The sequence below is a fragment of the Emericellopsis atlantica genome (genome assembly GCF_019669845.1).
Source record: "Emericellopsis atlantica unplaced genomic scaffold F5Z01scaffold_6, whole genome shotgun sequence".
NCBI classification, from domain to species: Eukaryota; Fungi; Ascomycota; class Sordariomycetes; order Hypocreales; family Bionectriaceae; genus Emericellopsis; species Emericellopsis atlantica.
The window spans coordinates 555,634-580,561 of NW_025764708.1; the positions used below are offsets into that span (position 1 = coordinate 555,634).

Genomic DNA, 24,928 nt, shown 5'->3' on the forward strand with positions numbered 1-24,928 from the left:
GTTTGGACAACACGCCCCTCGTCTTTTCGCAAGTTCGCGTCTTCAACACCCATCTGAGGCTACCATTTTCCGCCTGCCACCTCGTTGTGATCGAACAAACGGCCGCAATGGCCTGCATGCCAGAATCCCCCTAGTTCAACATCGCCTCATCCCGCATGTTCGACTTCCCCGAGATCTCTTTCCCCGCATGGATGCCACATTGTTGGTGAGTTGGTGACTGGGGTCGTGGCATGATTGAGGAGTTGAGCGCGTGTCGTCCGCATCATGTTCTTCCGGAGGACCCCGTTGGCCGGGCCACTGAGGGCTGAGAGAGTCTAGTATCAGCACCATGGTATATAAGACAGGCGCCCTTGCGGTATAAAATGGCCAGGCTTGCCGAAGCAGGTGATTCCTACATACTTCTTCAACTTCCTCTAGAACTCCATCATGCCCTCTGTAAAGCGCGCAATCAGGATTGCCGGCTCGTCTGGCGGTTTCTCCGACCGCCAGCGCGCCATTGGCGACCTGGCCAAGAACTGCGATGTCGACTGCATCATTGGCGACTGGCTGTCCGAATGCACAATGACCCTGCACGGCGCGCAGAAGCAGGAGAATGAGAAGCTCCGAAAAGCAGGGCAGCTCACGGACGAGCCTGTCGGTCTCTTTGACCCGACCTTTATGGACAATCTCTCGCCTGCATTACCGTACCTCAAGTCCAAGAACATCAAAGTTGCCGTGAACGCCGGTGCGAGCGATACCGAACTTCTGGCAACGACCGTGGAAAAGGAGGTCAAGAGACAGGGTCTCGACCTCAAGGTTGGCTGGGTGAGCGGTGACGAGGTCACGGAGACTGTGAAGAGGTTGCAGGCCAATGGGGAGGCCTTTCCCAGCTTGATGAACGGGAAGCCTCTGAGTGAATGGGGACACGAAATCATCGCGGCCCAGTAAGTCAAGTCTCTCTCAACGGTGGGCTATTAAGCTGACGCCAAGAAGATGCTATCTCGGAGGCGCAGGCGTTGCTGAGGCCCTTCGCCAGGGCTGTGACATTGTCATTTGCGGTCGTGTTGCCGATGCCGCCACCACTATTGGCGCTGCCATGTGGTGGCACGGCTGGGACCGCGAGACTGACCTGGACCAGATTGCTGGGTCTCTCGTGACAGGCCACCTGATTGAGTGTTCGGCCTACGTCTGCGGCGGGTACTACTCGGGCTTCAAGAGGCTCATGGACAAATGCGAGAACATTGGCTTCCCCATTGCCGAGGTGGACGCTGACGGTTCGTGTGTCATCACCAAAGAAGCTGGTACTGGCGGTGAAGTGTCCGTGGGAACTGTCTCGTCACAGCTTCTGTACGAGATCCAGGGTCCCCTCTACTACGGCTCGGATGTCACGGCGAACCTCGTGGGCATTGTCATGAGGGAGATTGGCAAGGATCGCGTCCAAGTCACTGGTGTCAAGGGCCTTCCCGCGCCATCAACGACAAAGGTCGGACTGACGGCCTGGGGCGGCTACCAAGCCGAGTTCCACTACCACATTGTCGGTCTGGACCTTGAAGAAAAAGCCGAATGGACGGAGCGACAAGTTCGCTACTCGATTGGCGACGCGATCAAGGACCTCACCTGTCTCAAGTTCTCGCTGAACGGATACTCGCAAGAGAACCCTCGGAACCAAGAGGTCGCCACCGTCGACTTGCGCGTCTTTGTCCAGACGAAGAAGAAGGCGCTCGTGGACAAGTTCACCCTTGACGTACCAGGATTCAACCGCTGGTGCATGGAGAACTTTTTGCAGTCATGCCCTGGGGCGTCCCTGGACAACGACCAGCGCCAGAGCGAGGGCAAAGAGTTCTTTGAGTACTACGTGACCCTGCTGCCACAGTCGGAAGTCAAGCACCGGGTGGAGCTCCCGTGGATGGGGAAGAGCATCGACATTCCAGTGCAGAACAACGTCACGACATATCCGCGGGATCAAAAGTCGTATGAGTGCGCTCATCCTGTGGACTTGACATCCTATGGACCTACCACACGCGGACCCCTGGGCTGGGTCGTTGGTGGTCGTTCGGGCGACAAAGCCTCCGATGCCAATGTGGGGTTCTACGTGCGCCATGAAGACGAGTATGACTGGCTGCGTAGCCTTCTCACGATTGACAAGGTGCACCAACTCCTCGAGGGCTCCGACAAGGGCCGCAAAATTGAACGGTTTGAGATTCCTGGGATTAGGGCGGTGCACTTTTTGATCAGGGATCACCTGGATCGGGGGTTCAACTCGACGAGCGAGTACGACACGCTGGGTAAGAATGTGTGCGAGTATTTGCGAGCCAAGTACGTCGACATTCCCAACAAGTTCCTCAGAAGGGGGAGGTTCTGAGCTATTCTAGAGCTGTTGAGGACGGTCACCGCGAGACTCAATACCAGCATTTTGTGTGCCTACCCTGTAGACAATATTACTCCTCTTCTTGCGGATTTCCATGGGTGAGATGCTAGTTTCGAGCCTTGTATTTGCGCTGCTATGGTGAGATTTGCGTGGCCAAACTGGGCAAGTGATACGATAGTGTGAAGTTCTAGTCCAGAAACCATTGTACCGTAATCGAAGGGACGGGTGATCACCAAGTCAGCAATGACGTCATAGGAAGGCGTGACGAGGACCTCTGCCGACGACGTGCCACCGCCTCGACACGCTTGCAGACTTACAACACATCCTGACATCCTGCCGCATCGGCATTCACAAGCAAACATGCCTGAGCCTGAGCCCCAAGACGAGACACGCCCCTTGACGCGGCCAGCGAACCAACCCAGCAGCTTCCTGAGACGCCAAGCGGGGGCCATCAAGCGGTGCGCCATCGCCGCTTCCTATCCAATACGTGGCATCTGGTTCTTTGTCCGCAGCGGTGAATACTGGCCGCTGTTCTTCGGAAGACTCTTGCCTCTGTCTCTGATATCGTGTCTGGTGTATCTCATCCTGTTCACCTTCGCTTTCCTGCCGCAGCTCGCCTTCTTGGCGATTTTCCAGGGGCGAGGCGCGTGGCTCAATGCGACGTTCCTGGTGCTCGGTGAGGGGCTGGTCATCATCCAGGGTCTCTTTGAAGGCTTCTTTGTAGACGAGTGTCGCGTGGACGTGTTTGATGTGAGTCTACGTCCGTGAGGTGGTAGGAGCTCGACTAATGGAGAACAGGCGACGCTCATCAAGCTCTCATGGACGGACCTTGTGTCCCCACATCGTGTCCTGTACCCAGACGCCCCCAATGCGATCAAGATGCTTGGGAAACCGACATCATCCGCCGTGTATACGCCATGGAGTATCGTCCAGATCGTCGAACTCGCATGTTGCCTGCCGCTGAATTTCATCCCCTGGTTCGGCACACCCATGTTTGTCATGATCACGGGGACTCGCCTGGGCAAGCTGTCCCACTATCGATGGTTCCAGCTGCGTGGATTCTCCAAGCAGGAGCGCAAGGTGGAGGCGAAGCGCCTGGCGTGGGAAGATGTGTGGTTTGGAACGGTGGCCATGATCTTGGAGCTCATCCCGATCTTGTCCTTCTTTTTCCTGCTGACTACCACGGCGGGCGCTGCCATGTGGACAGCTCGTATTGAGGAGAGCCGACGGTCCGTTGTGTCTGAGGAGGGTGAGCAAGCGGAGGGGCCGAATGAGCAGCCCCCAGCATACAGTGATGTGGTATAACAGGTTATTTGTTGCCGCGAAGATTTCGAGAGCAAGAACTGCACGGTATGTAGCCTGCATTAATTTGACGACTTGAGTTTATCAATGTCGATATACTTTATAAAAGCGCTGGATTATGTACAGGGGTTTGCAGAGAAACGACAAGTGCATGCCGTTCGGTCAGACCTTGCCCAACCAGCCCATCCCCGTCTTGCGCATCTTCACTATCTTGGAGCAGAGCAGGAAGAAGCACCCGAAGGCCAAGGAAGCCCCCGAGAACGCCTGCGCGCCCACATAACTCCCCGTGGAGTCAATGATGGAGCCAGCGATGGGGGGTCCCGTCAGGACGGCTAAGAGAACCACAGTCAGCTCCCGTCGGGAGGCCCAATAGAGAGAACTCTAACTTACAAAACGACACTATAGTGAACCCCATCCCCATGCGAACGCCCAGCTTCCGCAGGTCCGTCGTCAGGAACGACAAGGCGACGGGGAACAGGCTCTGGATACCACCCGCAAAGATCCCGTAGAGGACGGCCCAGGCATACAGGGCCGCCTGCGTGTCCACGGCGATCCAGCAGAAGCTCAGCAGCGAGGCGACGCCGCAGATGGGGATGAAGACGTTGACGGCGCCGAAGCGGTCGGCGAGAAAGTTGGGGAGGAGCCGGCCGGTGAGGCCGACGCCATTCATGACCAGCAGGAGATTGAGAGAGTTGTCAAAGCTGAAGGGGTCGTTCTGCAGCCCGTCGCGGGAGAATCTGGCCAGGTAGTAGAAGGCAAAGTAGACACCCCAGAAGAACTGCTTGGATTAGTGCTTGCGGGGAGTACAGAAAGGGATCATACTCACGCAGAAGGCGGCTGTCACGTAAAATGTGTACTCGAGCTCCAGGAAGGCGGCAAACTCGACAATCGGTCCCGTCTTGCGCGGCCTGATGCGTGGCTTGGCGAGAGCGTTGGATATGGCGAGACTCGCGAGCTGGACCAGACCGATGGCCCTGATGGTCCACGGAAGCCCGATCCGGGGCAGGAGTTCGCGCGCCATGATGGGAAAGATGAGTCCGCCGGTGACAGAGCCGGCGGCCGTCAGGCCAATGGCCACGGCCCTCTTCTTGAGGAAGTAGGTCGAGACGAGGGCGAGGGAGGGGCAGAAGAGGAGTCCGTTGCCGATGCCGATGCAGATGCCCTGGGCGAGCATAAAGTGCCAGTACTTTGTGCAGAGCGAGGTCATGAAGATGCCGAGCAGCTGGAAGAAGCTGCCGAGAATGAAGATGGGGCGGAAGTAGCCGGCGTCGGCGAGGCGGCCGGTGAAGGTGCCGAGGAAGAAGAGCAGGAAGACGGTGAGGGAGCCGATGAAGGAGATCTCAAACTCGGAGCGCTCTGGCAGCAGGGTCGGGAGGTAGTCCTGCCAGACGCCGAAGCTGTTGATGAAGCCCCAGCTATTCGAGATGACAAAGTGCCCGGCGATGCCTGGGGGGAAGTGCTCGTTAGTAGACTGCGTGAAAGCGTTGGTGTTGGGAGGTGTCATTACATTGTGACCAGGCCTGCATGCCACCGTCTGGGGGCGGCCCTGGGTCGATGCTAGACCGTGAAGTGACGCGACTGAGGACTCGGTTTAGTATCGACGGCTGGTTGTCCCCCTCATCGGAGGAGGACTCGTCGTCGTGGCCATTGCCAGCCTCTGGGTTGGACGGATGTTGTTCTGCCCCAATACTTGGAGTTACATGTTTCTCGGGTGATTGTGCCGTCCTGCTGTCTGAAATCTTGCCAGAGGCATACTGCTGCGATTGCTTTTCGAGATCACCTTGACGGTCGTGTCCTGTCGCCATCATCGGCGTGTCGCTCCGAGTGGGGGGGAATGAGACTGCCAGGAGAGCGTGTGAACGAATGCTGATGCGTTACAGTCTGGTGGTAGGCGTCTGGTCACAGTATCATGTCGCGGCGAGGGAGAGTTAAAGCAGTTTGCAAGAATGTCCAATTGAGTCATCCCACGGCTGCTCCTCTGTAGCAATGTGGATAGTCATGAGCGTTGTCGGTCGGAAAGATGAATCCCAGGGTCAGTCAGTCACTATGTCTGGGCAGAGGAGAGTCGGATCCGCGTGATTGACAAATCGGACAAAATGGGCGGTCTCTTTCTGTGGCTGGAAAAATTCTAGGTACAGGGCCGAACGCGGGCAGCGTCCGAGAGCGATGCGCAAGGTTAATTACCCAGACTAGATGGATGTAGCCGACAGGGCGCACGCTTTCACTTGTAAAGGCGTTCATGGCTGGCGGATGTGAGGCGGGCATAGCGCGGGTATTGCGGATGGTTACTTGCGGCTCGATCGCGTATGGAAGGCGCGCACAGGCAGCGTGAAGCGAGACAGAACAATCAATCACAAGAATTGCCCGACAATCCCCCTGATGAAGCTGAATACCAATTTCATTCTTGCTTTCGCACCCGTCGCGCGAGACGAGTCCTCCGGAGATGGCCTCCGCTCCCGGCGCTGCGATCTCGGCGGAGACCCACTAAATACTTCCTATTCGGGTAGCATCGGACATCCGCCACCGGCGGACACATTAATATCACATACAAACAGGAACTTTTGACGTCTTTTGCTATCTTCAGTGTCTTGATACCATGATACATCATTACGTGTGCTTGCTATATCAACTCAAGACCCCAGAACCACCCACCCATTACCCATGTACTCCCCAGACTCGGGGGACGACTCCAATAATCTATTTTGATAGGAGAAAAAGACAAAAGAAAAGAAACGCACTGGCCGCCGCTCGCTTTTACAGATAGAAGAATGCCACAGCGGCACCCACAATCAGAGCCGCAGCAGCGCGAGGCATAGATCGCTCACCAGCAGCGATGGGCACGGCACTCGTCCCAGCTCCAGGCTGCTGCATGGGCGTACCCATGCTGGTGGACGCGACGGCACCTGTAGGAGAGATGGGAGTGGTAGGGGAGACGGGTGTGGTAGGTGAGACGGGAGTCGTAGGAGAGACAGGAGCACCAGGAGTACCAGGAGCACCAGGGGCGCCAGGAGCCTGGGGTTGCCCGTCACCAATCTGGGTGACAGCACCAGGAGCACCAGGAGCCTGGGGTTGCCCGTCGCCAATCTGAGTGACGGCGCCAGGCTGCTGGACCTGGCCGTCCGGAATCTGCTGTGCTTGGCGAGCCACGTAGCGGCCAGTCCAGGTAGGCTTGGCAGGTGTGATAGTTTTGGTTACTTTGGTTGCCAAGGAGGTTGTCAGGGTCATTCTGGAGGTCAACGTCTGCACCCTGGTGCTGAGGGTTAGCGTCGTGAACCTCGTGGTGACGGTGATTGTCTGAGGCGCTTGAATCTGCCCATCGTTGATTTGAGTGACAGCAGGGGCTTGGATCTGACCGTCGTTGATCTGAGTGGCAGCAGGAGCTTGGATCTGCCCTTCGTTGATCTGCGAGACAGCACCACCGCTTCCAGGTGCTTGAATCTGGCCGTCGATGATCTGCGTAGCAGCAGGAGCTTGGATCTGGCCGTCGTTGATCTGTGTGACAGCGCCACCACCTCCAGGTGCCTGAATTTGACCATCACCGATCTGTGTGACAGCTGGACGGGCACCACGAGAGACGGGAGCTTGGATCTGCCCTTCATTGATCTGCGAGACAGCACCACCACCACCGGGTGCCTGGATTTGTCCCTCTCCGATCTGAGTAACAGCAGGGCGAGTGCCCCCAGCAGGCGCCTGGATCTGCCCATCGTGAATTTGACTCGCTGCGCCGCCACTTCCAGGGGCCTGAATCTGGCCGTCATGAATCTGCGTGACAGCAGGAGGAGCGCCACCACCAGGAGGCACCAAAATCTGTCCGTCGTTCATCTGGCTCACTGCGGCTCCGCTTCCAGGTGCTTGGATCTGTCCGTCGGCGATCTGGGAGGGCGACGAGCGCTGCGAAGGTGCACCGCCGCCGACGGCATGGATGGTAATGAAGATCTTCTCACAGTAGGGCGCGATCGACTGATCGTAAAGGTTGAAGAAGTTGCCAGACTGACAGCGGTAGAAGATCTCGCTGGAACCCAGCGCGAGGTGGCCGTTGTCACAGGCTGAGAACCCAGCGTCGTAGATGGTCCCTGCCTGGGGGGGCTTGTCGAACTGAAACTGGCGGTTGCTGGCAATGTACCCCGTCCGGCCCTGCTCGTCTGTGAGGACGCCGTTCTCGAGGCTGATGGTCAGGACACCGCCGCTCATGCCGTCCTGGCGCCTCACCTTGGCGCTGGCGATGGGCTGGACGACGATCTCGAAGCGACCCTGCGAGAAGGTAGGATGGCAGCCGGCAGGGGGTGATCCGGGCGGCGAGGCAGCCTCAGTGACGCCAGTTATGGCGGCGGCAGCCGCCATGAGGGACGCAAAGTTCAAAGCGTAATGCATCGTGTCTGAGTATGCGGTTTGCGTGGAACGAGTGTGTCGGTAGACCTCGACAACGACGTAGTGATGGTATATGGCACAGGTGAAAGACGTGATCTGTTTTGTGAAACCAGGAAGGTAGATATGTCCAGAGCAAAGGGGTGCTGGCTAGAACTCATATACATAGCTGAATAAGGTTCTAAGACTCGGCCTTTCTAGATACAGGAGCCCCTTCTCCGCAGCACAGCTAGTCGAGGACACATTGTGAGCATCATCTTTGCATCAAAAAGCCAATCCTTGATGTCATCTGTCAACCTGGGGGCCTGGTAACATGCGAGGACGTCAGCTTCCGTCAACCCGCAGCGTCACTTGGAGTAGGAGCCGTACTCGGAACAGCTATAAACAGGATCTGGCGCCAGTGTCAAGATCACTTCTGGCCGTAAAGAGACCGAACGCGCACACTTGCTGTAGGATGAGCTGTGTGAGGCGCAAGTCTATGTGTTTCCGGCACACTCGGCACTCGAAAGCTGAAGAATATACTGACCGACAATAGGCTGGGGGATTTCTCTTTGACTCTTCTGCAGTCATTACTCATTGCTGCTTTTCTTGCGCACATGTCATCTTATTACGCACAACCATGACATGCATGGCCTCTTGAAGTTGGTAAAACTAAAGAGCTAGGTGCTCCAAAGCTGGTAGCTCATTCACGTAGGGATGTTTCAGGGTTTGGGTGCACATAGTGGAAATGGGGTCCCATCTTTAGAGTTCGCATGGCCCCTTTCAAGTTAGAAACGACGCGCATTTAGGGTGCTGATGTGCCTGCGCTTGCTTGGTAAATTTTGGAATACGTGGCGTCTTTTCTACATTTCTGCCAAGTCTGCCTTCTCTAATGCACATCATTCTACAGCGTCCTGGCGCCGGTGCCTGGTCATCTTGCAACCTTCAGGGGGTTGGAAGAGGCTGTTGAGTTTAGGCTGTCTCGAGCTTAACCTAGGCATCCAAGATGCGGGGAAGCTTTCTCCAAATGTCTTAGTGCCGTCTAATTCGCCGTGACGTACTCATCTAATTGTAGTGTTACTAAGAATACCATCAACATCTACTAGTAGTGTCTTGTCGTGCCATCAATCGTCAGTCTGCCAATCTTCAGGAAGGGATGTTGATGATAGGACCAAGATACCTTAGCATACAAATCCTTCATCAATGTTTCACTTGTATTTCTCCCATGGGTTCTCATGCCAAGCACTTCTTTAGGGTCAACATTCAATGGTCGTCATACATTACGATACGCTTGCTCCAGTCCCCCGCGATTTCGGATCCCGGCCTTAAAGGGGGTATAACCACATGCAAGTTGAAACCTCCGCTTTTCCGTCACCAAAGTCTAAATCGAAAGATGATGAATATTTCATACTTAGACTCCGTCATAGTATACTAGATCTAGGGGCTCGGTTCCACTCGCCTCTCTGTGCCCGAAACACCTTCTCTGTCGCGAGGTTTGGTTCCCTGCGCCACGCCTAGCTACACTGCTGGATTGTTGCTGTTTATAGTCACATAAACAGACGTTCAGAGATTTTGTCAAATCATTGCGATCGTTCGGCTGCGGGCCGGTGCTGCCGGCCACACAATGCAAAAGTCCCGGCAGGCAGCTCGCCATGATTCCGCTGTTCCGCCATCAATGCGTAGTCGATGGGCGGTCCTGGCGGTCTCCCCTTCGCTTGAAGCTTTCGGGATGACTGATAATCCCTACAACTGAGGTTTGTTTTCAGAGAGGGATGATCTATTGTGAGGACGACGGCATTACATTAAGCCCATCGCGTCTCCAACGCAGCGACTGCGCTCCCCTCGTATACAGCAATGCAGCCCCAGGCCGTTTCTGCCATGAGGGAAAAGACATATTTTGTTGCATACGTACGCTTATTAGCCGCAATAAAGCCACAGTGAAATTCTCACTCGGCCTGTTTGACACATCTCCTACTATCAAATCAAATGACTTGTCTCCTAGAGTCTGTTGAGTGGCTTTTGAATCGCACGCCTACTTGCAACTTCTAGCGGGCAGTAAACCTCACGCAAGTTATCGACCGAGGCACGACACAGGAATGCGTCTCGTCTAGTTTCGACTTGTCCAAAACTGAAAAAAGGGGCTACATTAATTCATATCTATCCGAGGTATCTTCTTGCCAAGCATCGACTTGCCTAACCCATCCACTCCTCCGTGCACTATCATCACCCACCCGATGCTGGCGCAAACATCATGTCGCGCCACATTCAGTGCAACCTTGACGACGAGGCGAAGCGCGTCACCTTACCAGCGATATCACAACGGCGCAGCAATGTACGTACTATTGGAATCTATGTGCCTCGAATCAGGATACCCCGCGTATAAACGAAAGATCGCCACGGATGGTGTCTTCTTCCGGCAGGCCGTCTGCCAAGCTCCATCAGCTAATCATGAGTTTATTTCGCGCAACATGCATATGTGAAGAGGGAGACAACCAACACGGGAGGCGTGCTCGATATTCATTTATTCAGTATCGAAACTGCCCAGGCACGTCACGCGTGCATTTGTTGGCGCGCAGGGCTCGACTGGAAAGTCTGGCAGGGATATACCTGGCGCGGTTCTGAGCAACGAGCCATGGCAAGGCTGGCATCATCCTCGAATGCAGTACTTATTACAGCAAGGATTGAGGGATGTTTCCGTCTAAGATGATGTGCTGACGATTGTGATCTCGGCATGTAACCTCAAATCACACATGCCCCTCGGGATCTGCCACATGCCCAACAATGCCATCGTGTTCCTACCAAAGTGCCAGGGCAAATTATCGTATTGATTAGACTACTAATTAGGACCCAGGGAATTTCTGCACGGCAAATATCCCCCTGCGTGCCTTGACCAATCGGTGGTCCAAGACCGTTGCAAACCCCTGGCTAGTGACGAGTCGACTCCCGGCGTTAAACCGTTTCCACGATGGTCCTCCACGCAAACCCCTGTCTCCGGAGATCGGAGACGGTCTGTTTCTTCAATGAAACCATCATCGCCTGCCTATCGTAGCCATATAGTCAGGGTCGAGCCGACAAAAGCTCCCTCCATCATCCAATCCGCCTTCCCCAAAGGGTCCAACCCAACCACTGTTGATGGAGGTCTAGGCTCATGACCTTGACTCTGTGTAGCATTGGCGAACTTCTGTCCAGTGGAGAACCAGGATCGTCGTATCATCTCGGCATGTCAAAGGACCCTGTAGATGCTCGGCGGCGGTCAACTGCCTTCCTGGGGTTGGCAGACCGTTTTCGTAGACGGTGCGGATAGAGAGACCGAGAGGTGCCCCTGGGCCCTGGATATCAACAGATTGAGACTCCACAGGTTGCAGAGAACCTCGGATGCTGACATGGTTCGTTGACGTGGGTCGTGAGTTGTTCTGCTGTTATAAAGAGCCAGTTGGTGGCCGCCATCTATCGTACGGATTGTGTGCCTACACGCGACACTCCTCAGAATCCTCACACCGGCCGCCACGATGAAGTACCAGATGCTCCTTGGCCTCACTGGCCTCGCGGCTGTCCATGCCCACCCTCAACGTCGCCAGCCCAACAATGGTGCGGCTGCCCTGTCCAAGCGCGGCGTCGACCTCTCAGAGTACGCAATGCCTGGTCTAGGCTCGTACACAAAGACGTCCAACGTCAAGCCGGCCGAGATGCGCATCTCGTCGTCCGACTACGTGGAAACAGCCACCAAGCTCGTCAAGGAAAAGTTCCCGGACCTCGAGTTCCGTGTCATTGACGACGCATACGTCGGTGGCAACGGCGTCGGGCATGTCAACTTTAAGCAGACTGTCCACGGGCTTGATGTGGACAATGGCGACTTTCACGTAAATGTAGGTTGACAGACATGCACAGCCATATACGACTCCAATATCATATACTGACAACACATGAATCAGGTTCGCGAAGGCAAAGTCTTCTCCCACGGTAACAGCTTCTTCACCGGCAAGCTGCCCAGCGACTCACCCCTGAAGAAGCGCGACTACTCAAACCCCGTCGATGCCCTTCGTGGTGCCATCAAGGCCCTGGGTCTGCCACTCAAGGCTGACAATGCCATCATTGAGCAAAGCCTCATCGGCAGCGAGCACCCAGAGCAGTACATCATCAGCGGTGCCGAGGGTGACGTGGGCAAGCTGGAGACTCGCCTCTTGTGGGTGAGCAACGGCAACGACAAAGACCTGCAGCTCTCCTGGCGCGTAGAGACGGAGCTCGAAGATAACTGGCTGCTGACCTATGTCGACGCCGCGGACACCAGCCGTGTGGTTGGCGTCGTCGACTACGACTCGGACGCCACCTACGAAGTGTACCCGTGGGGCTTCAACGACCCCCTCGACTCTGATGTAGAAAGGACCGTCGTGGAAGATCCCTGGCTCCTCGAGGCGTCGCCCCTCGGCTGGCACAACGACGGCATCAGCAAGTACACAACCACCCGTGGCAACAACGGCATCGCTCAAGTCAACCCCAGCGGTGCGGATGGGTATCTCGACCGCTACCGTCCCGAGAGCAAAGATCTTGCGTTCGAGTACCCCTTTTCCCTCAACGAGACCGACAACACCAAGTACTGGGACGCCTCCATCACCCAGCTCTACTACACGGCCAACCACCTCCACGACCTCCTGTACGTGCTCGGCTTCAACGAGGAGGCGGGCAACTTCCAGATCAGCAACAACGGCAACGGCGGCCGGGGCAACGACTTTGTCTACCTCCAGTCCCAGGACGGCTCCAGCACGGACAATGCCAACTTCCGCACACCCCCAGACGGCCAGAACGGCCGCATGCGCATGTACATGTTCACCTCGACCGTCCCCGAGCGCGACTCGAGCTTCGACGCCGGCGTCGTCATCCACGAGTACGTCCACGGCCTCTCGACCCGGCTGACCGGCGGGCCCGCCAACTCCAACTGCCTCAGCTCGGGCGAGCCCGGCGGCATGGGCGAGGGCTGGTCCGACTTCTTCGCGACCGCCATACGCCTCAAGCCCGGTGACACGCGCGCCACCGACTACCCCATGGGCGACTGGGTCACCGGCAACCCGGCCGGCATCCGCAAGTACGTCTACTCCACCAGCCTGACCACCAACCCGCACACCTACGCCGCCGTCGATGGCCTCACCCGCGTGCACGACATTGGCAACATTTGGGCCTCCATCCTCTACGAGGTCCTCTGGAACCTCATTGACAAGCACGGCAAGAACGACGACGCTTTCCCCGTCCTCGACGAAGCGGGTGTCCCCCAGGACGGCAAGTTTCTCGCCCTCAAGCTCGTCCAGGAGGGCATGGCCCTGCAGCCCTGCTCGCCCGACCTCATTGCGGCGCGGGACGCCATCATCGATGCGGACGAGGTTCTGACGGGTGGTGACAACTTTTGCGAGCTTTGGGCTGGCTTCGCCAAGCGAGGTCTTGGGCCAGATGCGGCGAGGAGGCCGCGCACAGAGGACTTTGAGCTTCCGGAGGGATGCTAGGGCTGTCGTGACACGTGATAGGCGAGAGACGTGCACTGTAAATATGTCTTTTTCTGTATATATGAATCAAGTAGTATGAGGAGGCATTTGCACATATGTCGTTTGTCATTCTTCTTCCAACTTCAATGTCCGCACCGTCGTCCTAGTGAAACACTTCTTACAAATGCCATGAGCACAGTCAAACAACATAAACGCGGTCTGTATTATCCCGTTTCCATTTTCTCCTACAAGTCTCTCAGATCCAAGTTCGTCTGCTCAGCGGGAGCCAGGTAGGACCTGCGCTTGTCGTGCTGGGTTGTGTCGTTGTGAACCCGCTTAAGTAAATGGGGGATGCTCTAGTCCGCTATCTGAGCATAGTGGCCATTTAACAGACTCCAAAGACCTTATCTTGTTACTAGATTTCTTTCGAAGCTAGTGCGCACCCAGTTGTGTAAGGTGATCGTCAAAGTTGGGGCAACGACGTGCATAGGGAGGTCTGTACACCATGGTGAAGGTAGAGGAGCTCTGTATGTATAAACACCAAGATTTGGACAGTTCGAGCGTGAGGATGACGAGCGAGGATGATTGCCGCAGAACGAGGGGAGGCGCTCTTTTATCTTGCATGGCCATGGTCAGAGCTCATCGCATGGTGGTGTTGTCTTCGTATTGTTCGCGTGTGACGGGGTACGGGCCGCCCACGAGCCGTGCCTTTCCACATCTATGCGTGGCTTGCTGCGTTGTCAAAGAACAACTTCCATATTGTTGCTGCAAGATGGTGGCCCAGGCTCCAACCGAGAGGTTGCTGGTCATGGGGTATCACGACAACACGGCCAACACGCCAAGGCAATGAATGTGAAGTGAGGAGCAATATGCTCCCGCCAATGTAAAATTCCTGAATGTGCTACGGTATCATCAAATAGTCTATCCATCCCACCCCTCTTGCGTCCATTCCAGCAAGGTCTATTTTGCAAGCATGCCGTTTCATGCCCGGTTCGTCACTCATATGCGTCATGTCCTCGTCGTCGGCCCGCCCTCGCCCTTACTGCACGCCAGCGTACGACAGCAGCGTCGTGTTGTTGGCAAACAGACCAGGCTGCTGCTTGTAGAGCCCTTGCACCGTCTGCTTCAGGAGCTCGCGGGTCTCGGGCTCGAGCTGATCCTCGGGCTCGCCCATCACCTTCTCAAAGACAGGGATGAGCTGAGGGGTGAGCTGCTGCACGACAGGGTTGGAGCTGCCGTACAGTTGGTAGATGGCTTGGTAAATAGGAACATTCTCCTCGTAGTCATCCTTCAGCGGCAGGACATTGACCACGGCGGGCAGTGCCTGCTCGACGAATCCGTTATCGGGATTCTTGATCATCATGCGGCTCACGGCTCCCGCCACGTTGTCGGTCATGCGCATCTCCTTGACAGACAGGAGGGGCTCCAGCTTCTCCCAGATCTGAGGGTACAGAGGGAAGGTCTTGGAGGTGTCCTCAGAGTTCAACAAGAGAAGACCAATGGCGTAAGCCGCGTTCGACTTGGCGAGAGGGTCGGTGTCTGTCAGGCGACGGGCAATGGTCTGGCCCAGAGACTCGGTGCGGCTGGTCACGGCAGGGCCGACATACTTGATAATCTCGGCAATGGTGCCAACGGCAGTAGAGCGGTGCACGTCCTCGGTGGAGCTGGCGAGCTTGAGGAGGGGCTTCTCGAAGATGGTGTACAACTCCATAAAGTCGGCACCAAGGGCAGCGGCCAGACCGCTGATGACGTCCAAGCTGGTGTCAACGACGAGCCAGTCAACCTCGGAAGAGCCGGCCTCAAGGTCGTGGACTTCCTCCTCGTCACCAAGATCCTGCTGGCAGGGGTGCGATCCAGTGATGAGCGAGGTGATAATGGAGATGACCTGTTCCAGGAGCTTGTTCTCGGGGGCGTGGAGAATGGCGGGGCCACACTCCTTCAGCGTGGCAGCAACATTGCTGTTGATCGAGCTGACAACAGAACTATAACAATTAGCCAGGTTCTGCAAGATGAATGCGAGAAAAAAATGCTAATGTGAAAATCCAATCAGGAGTAGATGTTACGTTTTCTCAGCAACCGCTTTGCGTCTGAGTGAGCTGGGTATAACGAGTTGTTGCTCATCATGTGGATATGCAGGGGGGGGGACCAAAAGAAATCAGTGTAGACTTACCGCTCGCCGTCTTCGACCCAGATGCTCATGGTCGCCTTGAGCACAGCATCGCCAATGGTCTTGATAGACTGAGGGGGCTGGTGCTTAGGGGGCATGCCAGGCTCCCACGTGATACCGCTGTTCTCTTGCCAGACTTGGAAGACACGGGCGTAGATGCGCCACAGCGTAGCGAGAGCTGTCTTGCGGCATCCCTCAAAAGTGTGTTCGGCGAAGGGGGTGACCTTCTCGATGGTCTGCTGCACATACGACTCGAGCTCGGTGCTGGTGCATGAGTTTGAGATAATATCACCCAGGACATCCAGGGCAATCTCCTGCTCGAGAGCAACAGCGGTCACGGCACCGAGGTCGTCGAGGTCCTCAATGTCATCCCAGTCATCCTCACCACCGGTGGCAATGGTGAGGTCCTCCTCGTTCTCCGGGGCCTTGACCTTGACGCGCTTGCCGCCAATGACAATGCTGCCGTCGCCAAGCTGGCTGGCGTCAATGCCGGGCAGGTCAATCTCCTCCTCGTCAAGCTCGAGGGACTGGAACAGGCCTTGGAAAGCACCCTGCAAGAAGTGGTTGAAATCAAGCTTATAGACCTTGGACAGGTTGGACCACAAGAGGAAGCTGGTCTCCTTGAGGCGGGGGTTGTCAAGGTGCAGAGCCTCCTCACTAGCCTGCATCAGGTTCTCGACGTAAGGCTGGAACGTCTGAGGACCAACAGCAATGGCGATGCGGCCCATGCTGTCGCAAGTGGAGCTGCGCAGCTCAAGAGCCTCATCGTTCTCCTTGACAACAACGAAGCGGCCGAGCGCAGCCATGGTGTCCTTGAAGTATGGCTCAAAGGCCCTGCCCATGCTAGAGGCAATGGCGCCCACGGCTGAAGCAGCTGATGATTTGACGCCGAAGTTCTCGTGGTCCAGAAGGCGAACCATGGGGGCGATGAGGCCAGGGCCATACTGGGCCATAATGTCGGTGTCAACACCGTCGCCAAAGGTGTCCAACACGCCACAAGCAGAGCGGATGATGGCAATGTTGGTCTTGTCGGCAGGGCCCTGCGAGGCAGCCTCGAGGTTCTTAAGCACAGCGGACAGGATTGGCTCGTGGTGGGAAGCCATCTCATCAGCCATCTCCTCGGCCAGATGAATCAGACCAATGAGAGAGGCATAGCGCACCGAGATTTCCGAGTCGCTCAACAGGCTAACAATGACGTCGAGCATCGGTGGCACCTGAGTGGACATGAACTCGGGGGCACCCTCAGCAGCGTTGCCAAGGGCAAGCATGGCGGCCATGCGGTACTGGGGGTTGGAGTTGGTCGCGTAGGCCTTGAAAGCGTCGAGCAAGGGAACGATCACCTGGCGAGGAGGAAGTTCGCTTGCAAGGGTGTCGATCAGGCTGATGGCTGTGCGAGCGGGGGTCAACTCCTCGTCGTCTTCAGTGTCCAGCTCAGTGACAATCTGCATGGACTTGACCATGATCTCGGCACCGACATCCTTCATGCCCTGGATCTTCATGCGGCGGTAGCGCACGCATTGGATGAGGAACGCAAGGGCCTGCGTGCGGGCATCGTCCTCAGCGTCCGTGTTGGCGGCGAGACCCAGCATGAACTGGATCAGGTCCTTGAGGTGCGAGCCAAGCAGGGCAGTGTCATAGGCAATGAAGGATTGGAACACCTCAAAGACGACCTTGTAGCTCTCCTCATCCTCAGCCTCGACGGTGGCCTTGAGGATGTTCACCATGGGGGCGAGGAGGGTCTGGATGATTTGGACAGCCTGGGCATCCTCTTCGGGCTCGACGATCATCAGGATAGCGCCAATGGCACGCACGATGTTGATGCGGACCTCCTTGCTCTCGGGGTCCTCGACGCGGCTCTGGAAGAGCTTGAGGAGATCGTGAGTGTGGTCGCTGAAGTGAGTAGGGTCATCCTCGAGCATAGCATACAGAATGAACGAGGCAACCTCACGGCCAACAACGTTGTCGCTGTTGTTGAGAGGAAGCAGAGTCTTGAGGAAGTCGGTGCCTTCTCCCTCCTCCATGTCAGCACCGACGGCGCCAGCCAAAAGACGCGCCAGAGAGTGGCGGAGGGTAGCGGAGCTCTCCTTCAGAGCGCCGTCGAGGAGGTGCTGGCAGGCAGCCTGGCGCTGGTCCGCACCGAGCTTCTCCCAGTGCTTTGGGACGAGGCGCAGGGCCTGGACAGAGGCAAGCTGGCGCACGCCATTGTCACTGTGTGTAATCGAAAGCTCAACAAGGGCGAGGAGAGTCTCCTGCTTGGTGTACCAGTTCTTCTGAAGCTCGGCCGTGGCAGCCTTGACCTGCTCAGTGTTGGCTATTCAGTTGTCAACAGTGTACTCGAATGGCTGCCTTGTGTTGGAGGAGGTGAACTTACGCACTTGGCTCTCCTGGAGCAAGCGGGCGAGCTGATCTTTGTCCATCTTTTGTCTTGTTCACCGTGTGGACTTGATGGTGAAGAAGAAAGAGAGGAAGAAAAGTTGACAGGAGGAAATTTGAGTCGAGCGGCGCGGGGCACCCAGAGGACTTTTTTTCAGGCCGCTGCAAATTACCTTACTGAACAGCATTAGACCCCGCCCAGGCGCGCCCCTGCCCCACCATCAGGGTCTTCAGCGACAGCAGCGACACCGCCTGCCTGGGGCGCGCCAAATGGGGCTTCCATGCAGCATGACATGGAATTGTTGACAGAAGCTGGACGTTACACGTCATCACTGATCAACAGTCATAGATAGATATCTGACCATGTTGCAGCACAAAGAAGACTATGTTACAAGTCCAAGAGTCGCGTCGACAGGTCCAGCCAGCCAAAGAGATGACGCGGTGAGATTGCCAAGTAACTGTGCCCCAAAGCAACGAGACCGAAGGCTCACGCAGGCCGGGCCGGCAGACACAGCTCGGATCCAACAGCCAACGACTCACAGTCGATTTGAGGATTTAAAGCAGTAATGTCATCAACCGACATGCCTCGCTCGTTAGCAAGTTCCCAACACGTGTCGCCCTTGCTGATCACGTGGGGAAGAGTGTCTCCTTGACAAGATATCTCGGGCGTGGAATCTTCCGTATGCGAGGACGACGCGGCGTAGTGTAGGTACCAGAACAGTCCCAAAAGCCAGAGCCCGATGAGCACACCGAAATTGAGGAAGGGTCCCATCTCTCTGCGCCACGACGGTGATTTGATGTGCTCCGCGGGAGCGCTGGGCGCTTCGAAACCGACCTGTGATAGCTCGCCATACTCGCAGCCGGGGGCGCTTCGATAGAGTGTGCCGTGAGCGTCTTGGAAAGTGTACGTCTGATCATTGGCATCATAGCCAACGCGAGTCATGCCCTCGGGCAGGCGCTCCTCGTCCGTGTCGTAACGTGAGAAGCGCGACATGGTGGGTGGCTGATCGTTAAGAAAGCTGTCCAGCGGCAGCGTACTCGAATGCAGAAGAATCAAAGCCCCCCAGAGAGGATGACAGCTTGCAGAAGTCGATTCTGAGAAGGGATGATGAATGGAAAGACTTCTTGCGAGAGGGTTTCAGGAGGTTGGGAACAGTGAGACACAGGCTATTTTAAGGTGTCTGGCTGTAAGCTGCAGCTGAAGTTGGCCTTGAAGCCTTAAATCGCCTTAGTAAGCTTCGTTTGGCCTTAGGGGGATAAGTGCGCGCCCAGGCGCGCAAATAAGATTCCTTAGTGAGCCTCACCCGAGGAGCTGCCTGTGTTCCGCTGATTGATTGGCTCATAAGCACAGATATTTATGGAGTCAGGCTGACTAAGGAACTTTATTCGCGCGCCTGGGCGCGCACATATGTTTCCTTGCGCTTCAGTTGATGCTCGCAACTCGACTTTCTTGCCCTCGTTTTCAAGCAGAACCAGGCGTCTTTCCGACCACTCGATAGCCCGTCGCCATGTCAGAGCATTGGAAATCGACACCGAAATACTGGTGCAAGCATTGCAGCTGTTACATCCGCGATACCAAGCTCGAGCGCCAGAATCACGAGTCAACCGCACGGCACCAAGGCAACCTCAAGCGCTTCCTGCGGGATCTACATCGAGGACACGAGAAGGAAGAACGTGAGAAGGACCGCGCGAAGCAAGAAGTCGCTCGTCTTTCGGGTGTTGTTGGTTCATCTTCGTCCGCCTCCACTCCGCCGCTACGATCGACGGGCGCGCATCATGGCAAACCAAGCGCACCGACCGAGGTGTCACTCAAGAAGCAGCGGGAGCAGCTCGCTGAAATGGGCATATCCATGCCATCCGAGTTCCGCGCCGAAATGGCCATCCCTGGCGAATGGCAAGTGACAAACACCCGCGTCATTGACGATACCGAGACCTTGGACGACACCAAGACGGAAGGCAAGGCAAATGGCGTACGGAAACGGGACATTGCCGAGGAAGACAAGGAAGAGGAGGACGCTATCCGCGGGTTGTTCAAGAAGCCTAGACGTTGGGGCCGAGACATCAAGGAGATGCCTACCCAGGACACCCAGGATCTTGATGCCCTTCTTGAAGGAGATGCCCTCCTGGTGAAGAAAGACGACGAGGGAGAGCATGTTAAAGATGGGTCACCACCAACATTGAAGCCTAAAACAGAGCCAGAGGTCAAGGGAGAACCTGAAGTCAAGGACGAGCCAGACACCGAGGTGCAAGGTCTGGCGGCGCCGGTCAAGAACGAGAATCCGACAACGGATGCCTGTGTCAAGGCCGAGGACACCAATGACGAGCCAAAATCGTCGGGGATAGTCTTCAAAAAGCGAAAGGCGAAGGGTCTAAGGCAAAAATGAGTCAACCTGAGGAGGAGATTACTCTCGCCGAGTTGCCGGAAACCGCAGGACTTTAGTGGGTCGGTGCTCACCATCGACTTGATGGGCAGGCCTTCTTCCCTCAACGCTCGCGCACCGTACCGAACGCTCACATCAACGTCATGGCCTCATATCCACCTGGTAGCTGTTGCACCCGTGGCCACCTCTTTGAGTATGTTTCTGTGCCGCCTTGCTTATGACGGCGACACTGATTCAACAGGGGCGAGCCCAAAGGCAAGCAGGTCAAGCTCGAAGACGGGAAGACAAATGCATACATCGCGTGTCCTCCGTCCAGCGGGTCGAAGGAGGGAGCTGGAATTCTGTATATCCCAGACGTCTTCGGTATATGGCAGAACAGCATGCTCTTGGCGGATGCCTTTGCCGCCAGCGGGTACACAACCCTCGTCGTCGACATCTTTAGCGGCGATGCTCTAAAGTTCCCCTTGCCTGAGGACTTTGATCTGATGACTTGGATTGAGCAAGGCACGGATGGTAGCAGTCCGCATACGCCCGACTTTATTGACCCCATCATTGTATCGGGAATCAAAACGTTGCAATCTCGGGGCATCAAGATGATCGGGGCAGCTGGGTATTGTTTTGGGGCAAAGGTCAGTTGATCCATGCGCAATAGTTCATGTGCGTACTTGTCCTCACATTCGGTAGTACGTGGTGCGCCATTACAAGAACGGCATTGCCGTTGGCTACACTGCGCATCCATCTTTCGTGGACGATGAAGAGCTGGCTGCCATCACTGGTCCCTTGGCCATTTCGGCTGCTGAAATTGATGCGATTTCTCCTGCTGAAAAGCGCCATCAGTCTGAAGTGATCTTGTCTCGGACGGGACAACCTTACCAGATTACCCTATTCCAGGGTGTTGAGCACGGCTTTGCAACCAAAGGTGATCCGTCAGTCAAGGTTGCCAGGTTTGCCAAGGAGCAGGCATTTGCGCAGGCCGTGGCATGGTTTGATGAGTTTCTTGTCAGGGTGTAGCGGTAGTCGAGTCAGATATCACACCAAATTACACCAAAAGACGGTACCAAGTCCTGTCGGTAACTCTGAGTTTGGAGTGGTTGTTTTTGCACAAGAATCCGTGCTAGCTATTCGGCAAGTTCATTATGTCCGATATGACTTATGAGATATGTGTTCCCTAAACGTACATGTCTTTGTGTACTTACCATTACAAACGTATTTTAGAATCAAAGGTCGAAAACAAGACTGAACGACGTGAGATCACTATAGGGTAGCCTTGATTGCGCGGCGCACTTGGTGAAACCTCAAATCCTGTCTCGTGCGCACCCCACGCTTACGAACGCTGTTCCGGACATGGTGCTATCTGACTCTCGTTGCGCCCCCAACCAACGTCGCTTCTTCTGTTCCACGGTAGCCAAACGCCCATTGTCATCGAAACACTCCAACACGACGGACAGAATGCCCGAGCGCACCTGCTATGGCCGCTACCGATGAGCAGACCGAACGTGCACACAGGCCAGCGTCACCAAGGCTGAACGACGGCTCAGGCCAAACATGGCTTTCTTCCAATGATGGCAGTCATGTCGGCGGCCCCATCTCCAGCGCCTCAGCGCTCCCCACGATATCCTCTGATGAAGACCGGACCTCCGAGGAAGATGAATCGCCGCGGACGAGTAGCCGCAACGAATGGTCGCGATCCTCGTCTATATCGGAGCATTTGACCCCAGAGTCGACATTCGACGACAATGCGAAACCCGAGAACATGTCGAGCGAACAAGCCGAGACAAGATCGCGAAGTAGGAGCAGCACTCATACCGTTCAAAAGCTGTCGGCCGCCGAGATCCAAGACCTCACAAGCTCGCCCGACTCGCTTCCAGTGGCGCCAGCTGCGCAACGGAGGTCCATTGACCAGCAACTGGAACCCAGAGCATTAGATGATCTCGATATCCCAGGGCAGGCTTTTGCACATGGCCATGAAACCAGAAGTCCAGAACCGGTGCAAACCAGCGTCCCGACCCTGGACGTACCACGAAGTGGCGGGCGTTCGTGGGCCACGAGAGATTTCTCACGACGCCCTCCTCCATCGCAACGGACAGTATCGACGCCACCGAGCACCAGGGCGGATCCGACAACTGATACATCGACGACTCTGAAATCACCTCGACGTTTCTCCATGAATCCGCCTCCCCGGCCTGCCTCTTTGCACATCAGTCTCGATGGCCTGTCACCACACTACTTGCCGCCAGAAATCAAGACCGGGCCATCAGCTGTGAGCACACCGGGACCATCAGAACATCCGAGCCTAGCGCCGCCATCGTCGCCGTTGCCGAATAAGATTCCGCTCCCGCCGATGTCGATACCAACGCACCTACAGCTCGAAATTGCCGCGCAAAGGCCCAGTCCGCTGTACATCTTCCATCCCCATACGAGTGATATGCCATACGAATCCAGCGCCGTCAAATTTGAGCGCCTGAAGAACGTCCTCTTGATCCCGACCTACCTTGAACGAACACTGTACTTTGGGGCCTTGGCGTGTCTAGATGCCTGGCTATACACATTCACTATACTACCCATCCGTTTCGTGCAGGCAGTTGCCGTGCTCATCAGGTGGTGGGCCTACGTGGTTGCTAAGGAAGCCAGGTGGCTCGTTTCATATGTTTGGGGCGGTGTAGGTCGCCTGAGAGAGCGCGGGCGCGAGAGACACAGGGACGGCACCACAACGAGCCGGTCTCGCAGTTGCAGCACAGCCAGCGAGTTCTCCGTTGATGTTGACGGCCCTTCAACGATCCGCGACCGTTTCCCCAATCGTTCACGAGGTGACTCGCGTATCAGCAGTGGGTATACCAGACCATCCCAGGCTGGCCATGACCCGGGGCCAAGGACCGGTACCTTTCGCCACAGGAGGACAAAATCAATGCCTTCTAGCCTGACGGCCTTCCACAAAGCCGACCTCTTGCAGGGGCTTGTCATCATCTGCAGTTCCATGGCCCTCATGACCTTGGATGCCAGCCGCATGTACCATTTCATTCGGGCGCAGTCGGCGATCAAGCTCTATGTCATCTACAACATCCTTGAAGTGGGCGACCGTCTCCTCTCCGCGTTAGGACAAGACATCCTAGAGTGTCTCTTCAGCACCGAAACATTGTCGAGGAACGCATCTGGACGATCCAAGGTGCTTCTACCACTGGGAATGTTCATTCTGTCGTTGTTATATTGCTGTCTGCACTCGGTAGCTCTGTACTACCAGGTCATCACTCTCAACGTGGCCGTCAACTCGTACTCGAACGCCCTGCTCACGCTGCTGCTATCCAATCAATTTGTGGAAATCAAAAGCACAGTGTTCAAGCGGTTCGAGAAGGACAACCTGTTCCAACTTACATGCGCGGACATTGTGGAGCGCTTCCAGTTGTGGATCATGCTGTTCATCATCGGTCTGCGCAACTTTGTGGAAGTTGGCGGTCTCACCGTGCCCGGAGCTGCATTTGAGGGCGCAGACGAGGACGGCTCGACCGGCGGGATCCCTCCGCTGCACAACACGTCAATACTGCCGCACAGCTTCACCGTGCTGCCATCCTGGCTCATGTCGGGCGAAGTGCTGTCCCCGTTCCTGATTGTGATCGGGAGCGAGATGCTTGTGGACAGCATCAAGCACGCATACGTGACCAAATTCAATAACATCAAACCCAACTTTTATGGTAGGATCCTTGACATTCTGTGCAAGGACTACTACACCAATGTGAGTAGTCTGTCTCGTGGGAATCCGGTATGGTTACTGATTTTCAGGCATTCACGAGCCCTTCTCTCACGAGGCGGTTAGGCCTGGCAGTCATTCCCCTGTCATGCCTCTTTATCCGGGCTTCGTTCCAGACCTACAACATGTTTCTCTCGACGCATTTACCAATGCCCACACCACCGTCCACACACACCTCCCTGGCTCAGGCCTCAGCCACGCCCTCCTCGCCAGCCATGATGGCCGCACTGAATCGCTTCGACTCGTTGATTCGCGATTCTCTGGGTCGCGCAACCTACGGCTACCCGTATGGCTCACCACTGAACTCTCGACCTTGGTATTCCTGGACGACCGACGACTTCATCGCCACCCTCACCATGATAGTCTTTTTTTTCATTGCTTTCCTGGTGCTTCTCATCTTGAAGCTCCTGCTGGGCATGGTTCTGCTCAAGTACGCACGCAATCGATATGCTCAAATGCGTCACGCAGAAGGCTTGGTGGCCGCCAACAAGGCCGAGCGTGAATCGTACGACGCCGCAGGCCGCAGAGTCGGCGGGTACGGCCACGTAGAAGTGGGCGAGGAGCGACAGAAATGGATCCATGCAGACGAGACTGAAGGCTTGAAAGGCGGCAAGGGACCCGGGAGCAAGAGGGTCGACATTGACGACAAGAAGAAGCCGGAGGCCGAGTATAACGGCGTGAACCGGTATGAAATGATTGCAAAGCGCATTTGGTAGGCGTTCAGGGTTCTAGGCACTTGCCGGCGTTTAGCGTAGTACATACGAGAATTGGAATTCACACACGGCAACGTTCAGATCTCTG

At 56.0% G+C, this 24,928-nt stretch overlaps 10 protein-coding genes across 10 annotated transcripts; 6 read left to right on the plus strand and 4 right to left on the minus strand.

Moving 5' to 3' along the window:
- The first annotated feature begins 70 nt into the window (after positions 1-70).
- Positions 71-2,524, plus strand: F5Z01DRAFT_485301 (uncharacterized protein). Its single transcript, XM_046260113.1, has 2 exons — positions 71-923; positions 973-2,524. Exons 1-2 carry the CDS (start codon positions 427-429, stop codon positions 2,339-2,341), a joined length of 1,866 nt encoding a protein of 621 aa, XP_046120645.1. The 5' UTR covers positions 71-426; the 3' UTR covers positions 2,342-2,524.
- On the plus strand, positions 2,525-4,044 carry F5Z01DRAFT_485302 (uncharacterized protein). The gene is made up of 2 exons (XM_046260114.1): positions 2,525-3,097; positions 3,146-4,044. Exons 1-2 carry the CDS (start codon positions 2,708-2,710, stop codon positions 3,650-3,652), a joined length of 897 nt encoding a protein of 298 aa, XP_046120646.1. The 5' UTR covers positions 2,525-2,707; the 3' UTR covers positions 3,653-4,044.
- Positions 3,580-5,571, minus strand: F5Z01DRAFT_485309 (major facilitator superfamily domain-containing protein). The gene is made up of 4 exons (XM_046260116.1): positions 5,157-5,571; positions 4,476-5,095; positions 4,040-4,427; positions 3,580-3,981 (listed from the first exon to the last, which is right to left on the minus strand). The coding sequence occupies exons 1-4, from the start codon at positions 5,455-5,457 to the stop codon at positions 3,812-3,814; spliced, it is 1,479 nt and encodes a 492-aa protein (XP_046120647.1). The 5' UTR covers positions 5,458-5,571; the 3' UTR covers positions 3,580-3,811.
- Positions 5,572-6,062: 491 nt separating this feature from the next.
- F5Z01DRAFT_485305 (uncharacterized protein) lies at positions 6,063-8,365 on the minus strand. The gene has a single exon (XM_046260115.1). It carries the CDS (start codon positions 8,018-8,020, stop codon positions 6,404-6,406), a length of 1,617 nt encoding a protein of 538 aa, XP_046120648.1. The 5' UTR covers positions 8,021-8,365; the 3' UTR covers positions 6,063-6,403.
- A 3,137-nt stretch (positions 8,366-11,502) lies between these two features.
- On the plus strand, positions 11,503-13,485 carry F5Z01DRAFT_618222 (Fungalysin metallopeptidase-domain-containing protein; the record flags this gene model as incomplete). The annotated part of the gene is made up of 2 exons (XM_046261024.1): positions 11,503-11,859; positions 11,926-13,485. 2 exons carry the CDS (start codon positions 11,503-11,505, stop codon positions 13,483-13,485), a joined length of 1,917 nt encoding a protein of 638 aa, XP_046120649.1.
- Positions 13,486-14,294: 809 nt separating this feature from the next.
- F5Z01DRAFT_486059 (armadillo-type protein) lies at positions 14,295-18,269 on the minus strand. Its single transcript, XM_046260121.1, has 3 exons — positions 18,003-18,269; positions 15,635-17,942; positions 14,295-15,434 (listed from the first exon to the last, which is right to left on the minus strand). The coding sequence occupies exons 1-3, from the start codon at positions 18,046-18,048 to the stop codon at positions 14,504-14,506; spliced, it is 3,285 nt and encodes a 1,094-aa protein (XP_046120650.1). The 5' UTR covers positions 18,049-18,269; the 3' UTR covers positions 14,295-14,503.
- Positions 17,999-19,198, minus strand: F5Z01DRAFT_486004 (peptidoglycan-binding LysM). The gene has a single exon (XM_046260119.1). It carries the CDS (start codon positions 18,996-18,998, stop codon positions 18,492-18,494), a length of 507 nt encoding a protein of 168 aa, XP_046120651.1. The 5' UTR covers positions 18,999-19,198; the 3' UTR covers positions 17,999-18,491.
- Position 19,199: 1 nt separating this feature from the next.
- F5Z01DRAFT_486005 (uncharacterized protein) lies at positions 19,200-20,452 on the plus strand. Its single transcript, XM_046260120.1, has one exon. It carries the CDS (start codon positions 19,513-19,515, stop codon positions 20,386-20,388), a length of 876 nt encoding a protein of 291 aa, XP_046120652.1. The 5' UTR covers positions 19,200-19,512; the 3' UTR covers positions 20,389-20,452.
- Positions 20,453-20,528: 76 nt separating this feature from the next.
- On the plus strand, positions 20,529-21,504 carry F5Z01DRAFT_697525 (dienelactone hydrolase; the record flags this gene model as incomplete). The annotated part of the gene is made up of 3 exons (XM_046266318.1): positions 20,529-20,578; positions 20,627-21,014; positions 21,070-21,504. The coding sequence occupies 3 exons, from the start codon at positions 20,529-20,531 to the stop codon at positions 21,394-21,396; spliced, it is 765 nt and encodes a 254-aa protein (XP_046120653.1). The 3' UTR covers positions 21,397-21,504.
- Positions 21,505-21,724: 220 nt separating this feature from the next.
- F5Z01DRAFT_648984 (eukaryotic membrane protein family-domain-containing protein) lies at positions 21,725-24,925 on the plus strand. Its single transcript, XM_046263063.1, has 2 exons — positions 21,725-24,112; positions 24,160-24,925. Exons 1-2 carry the CDS (start codon positions 21,854-21,856, stop codon positions 24,841-24,843), a joined length of 2,943 nt encoding a protein of 980 aa, XP_046120654.1. The 5' UTR covers positions 21,725-21,853; the 3' UTR covers positions 24,844-24,925.
- Positions 24,926-24,928: the final 3 nt, after the last annotated feature.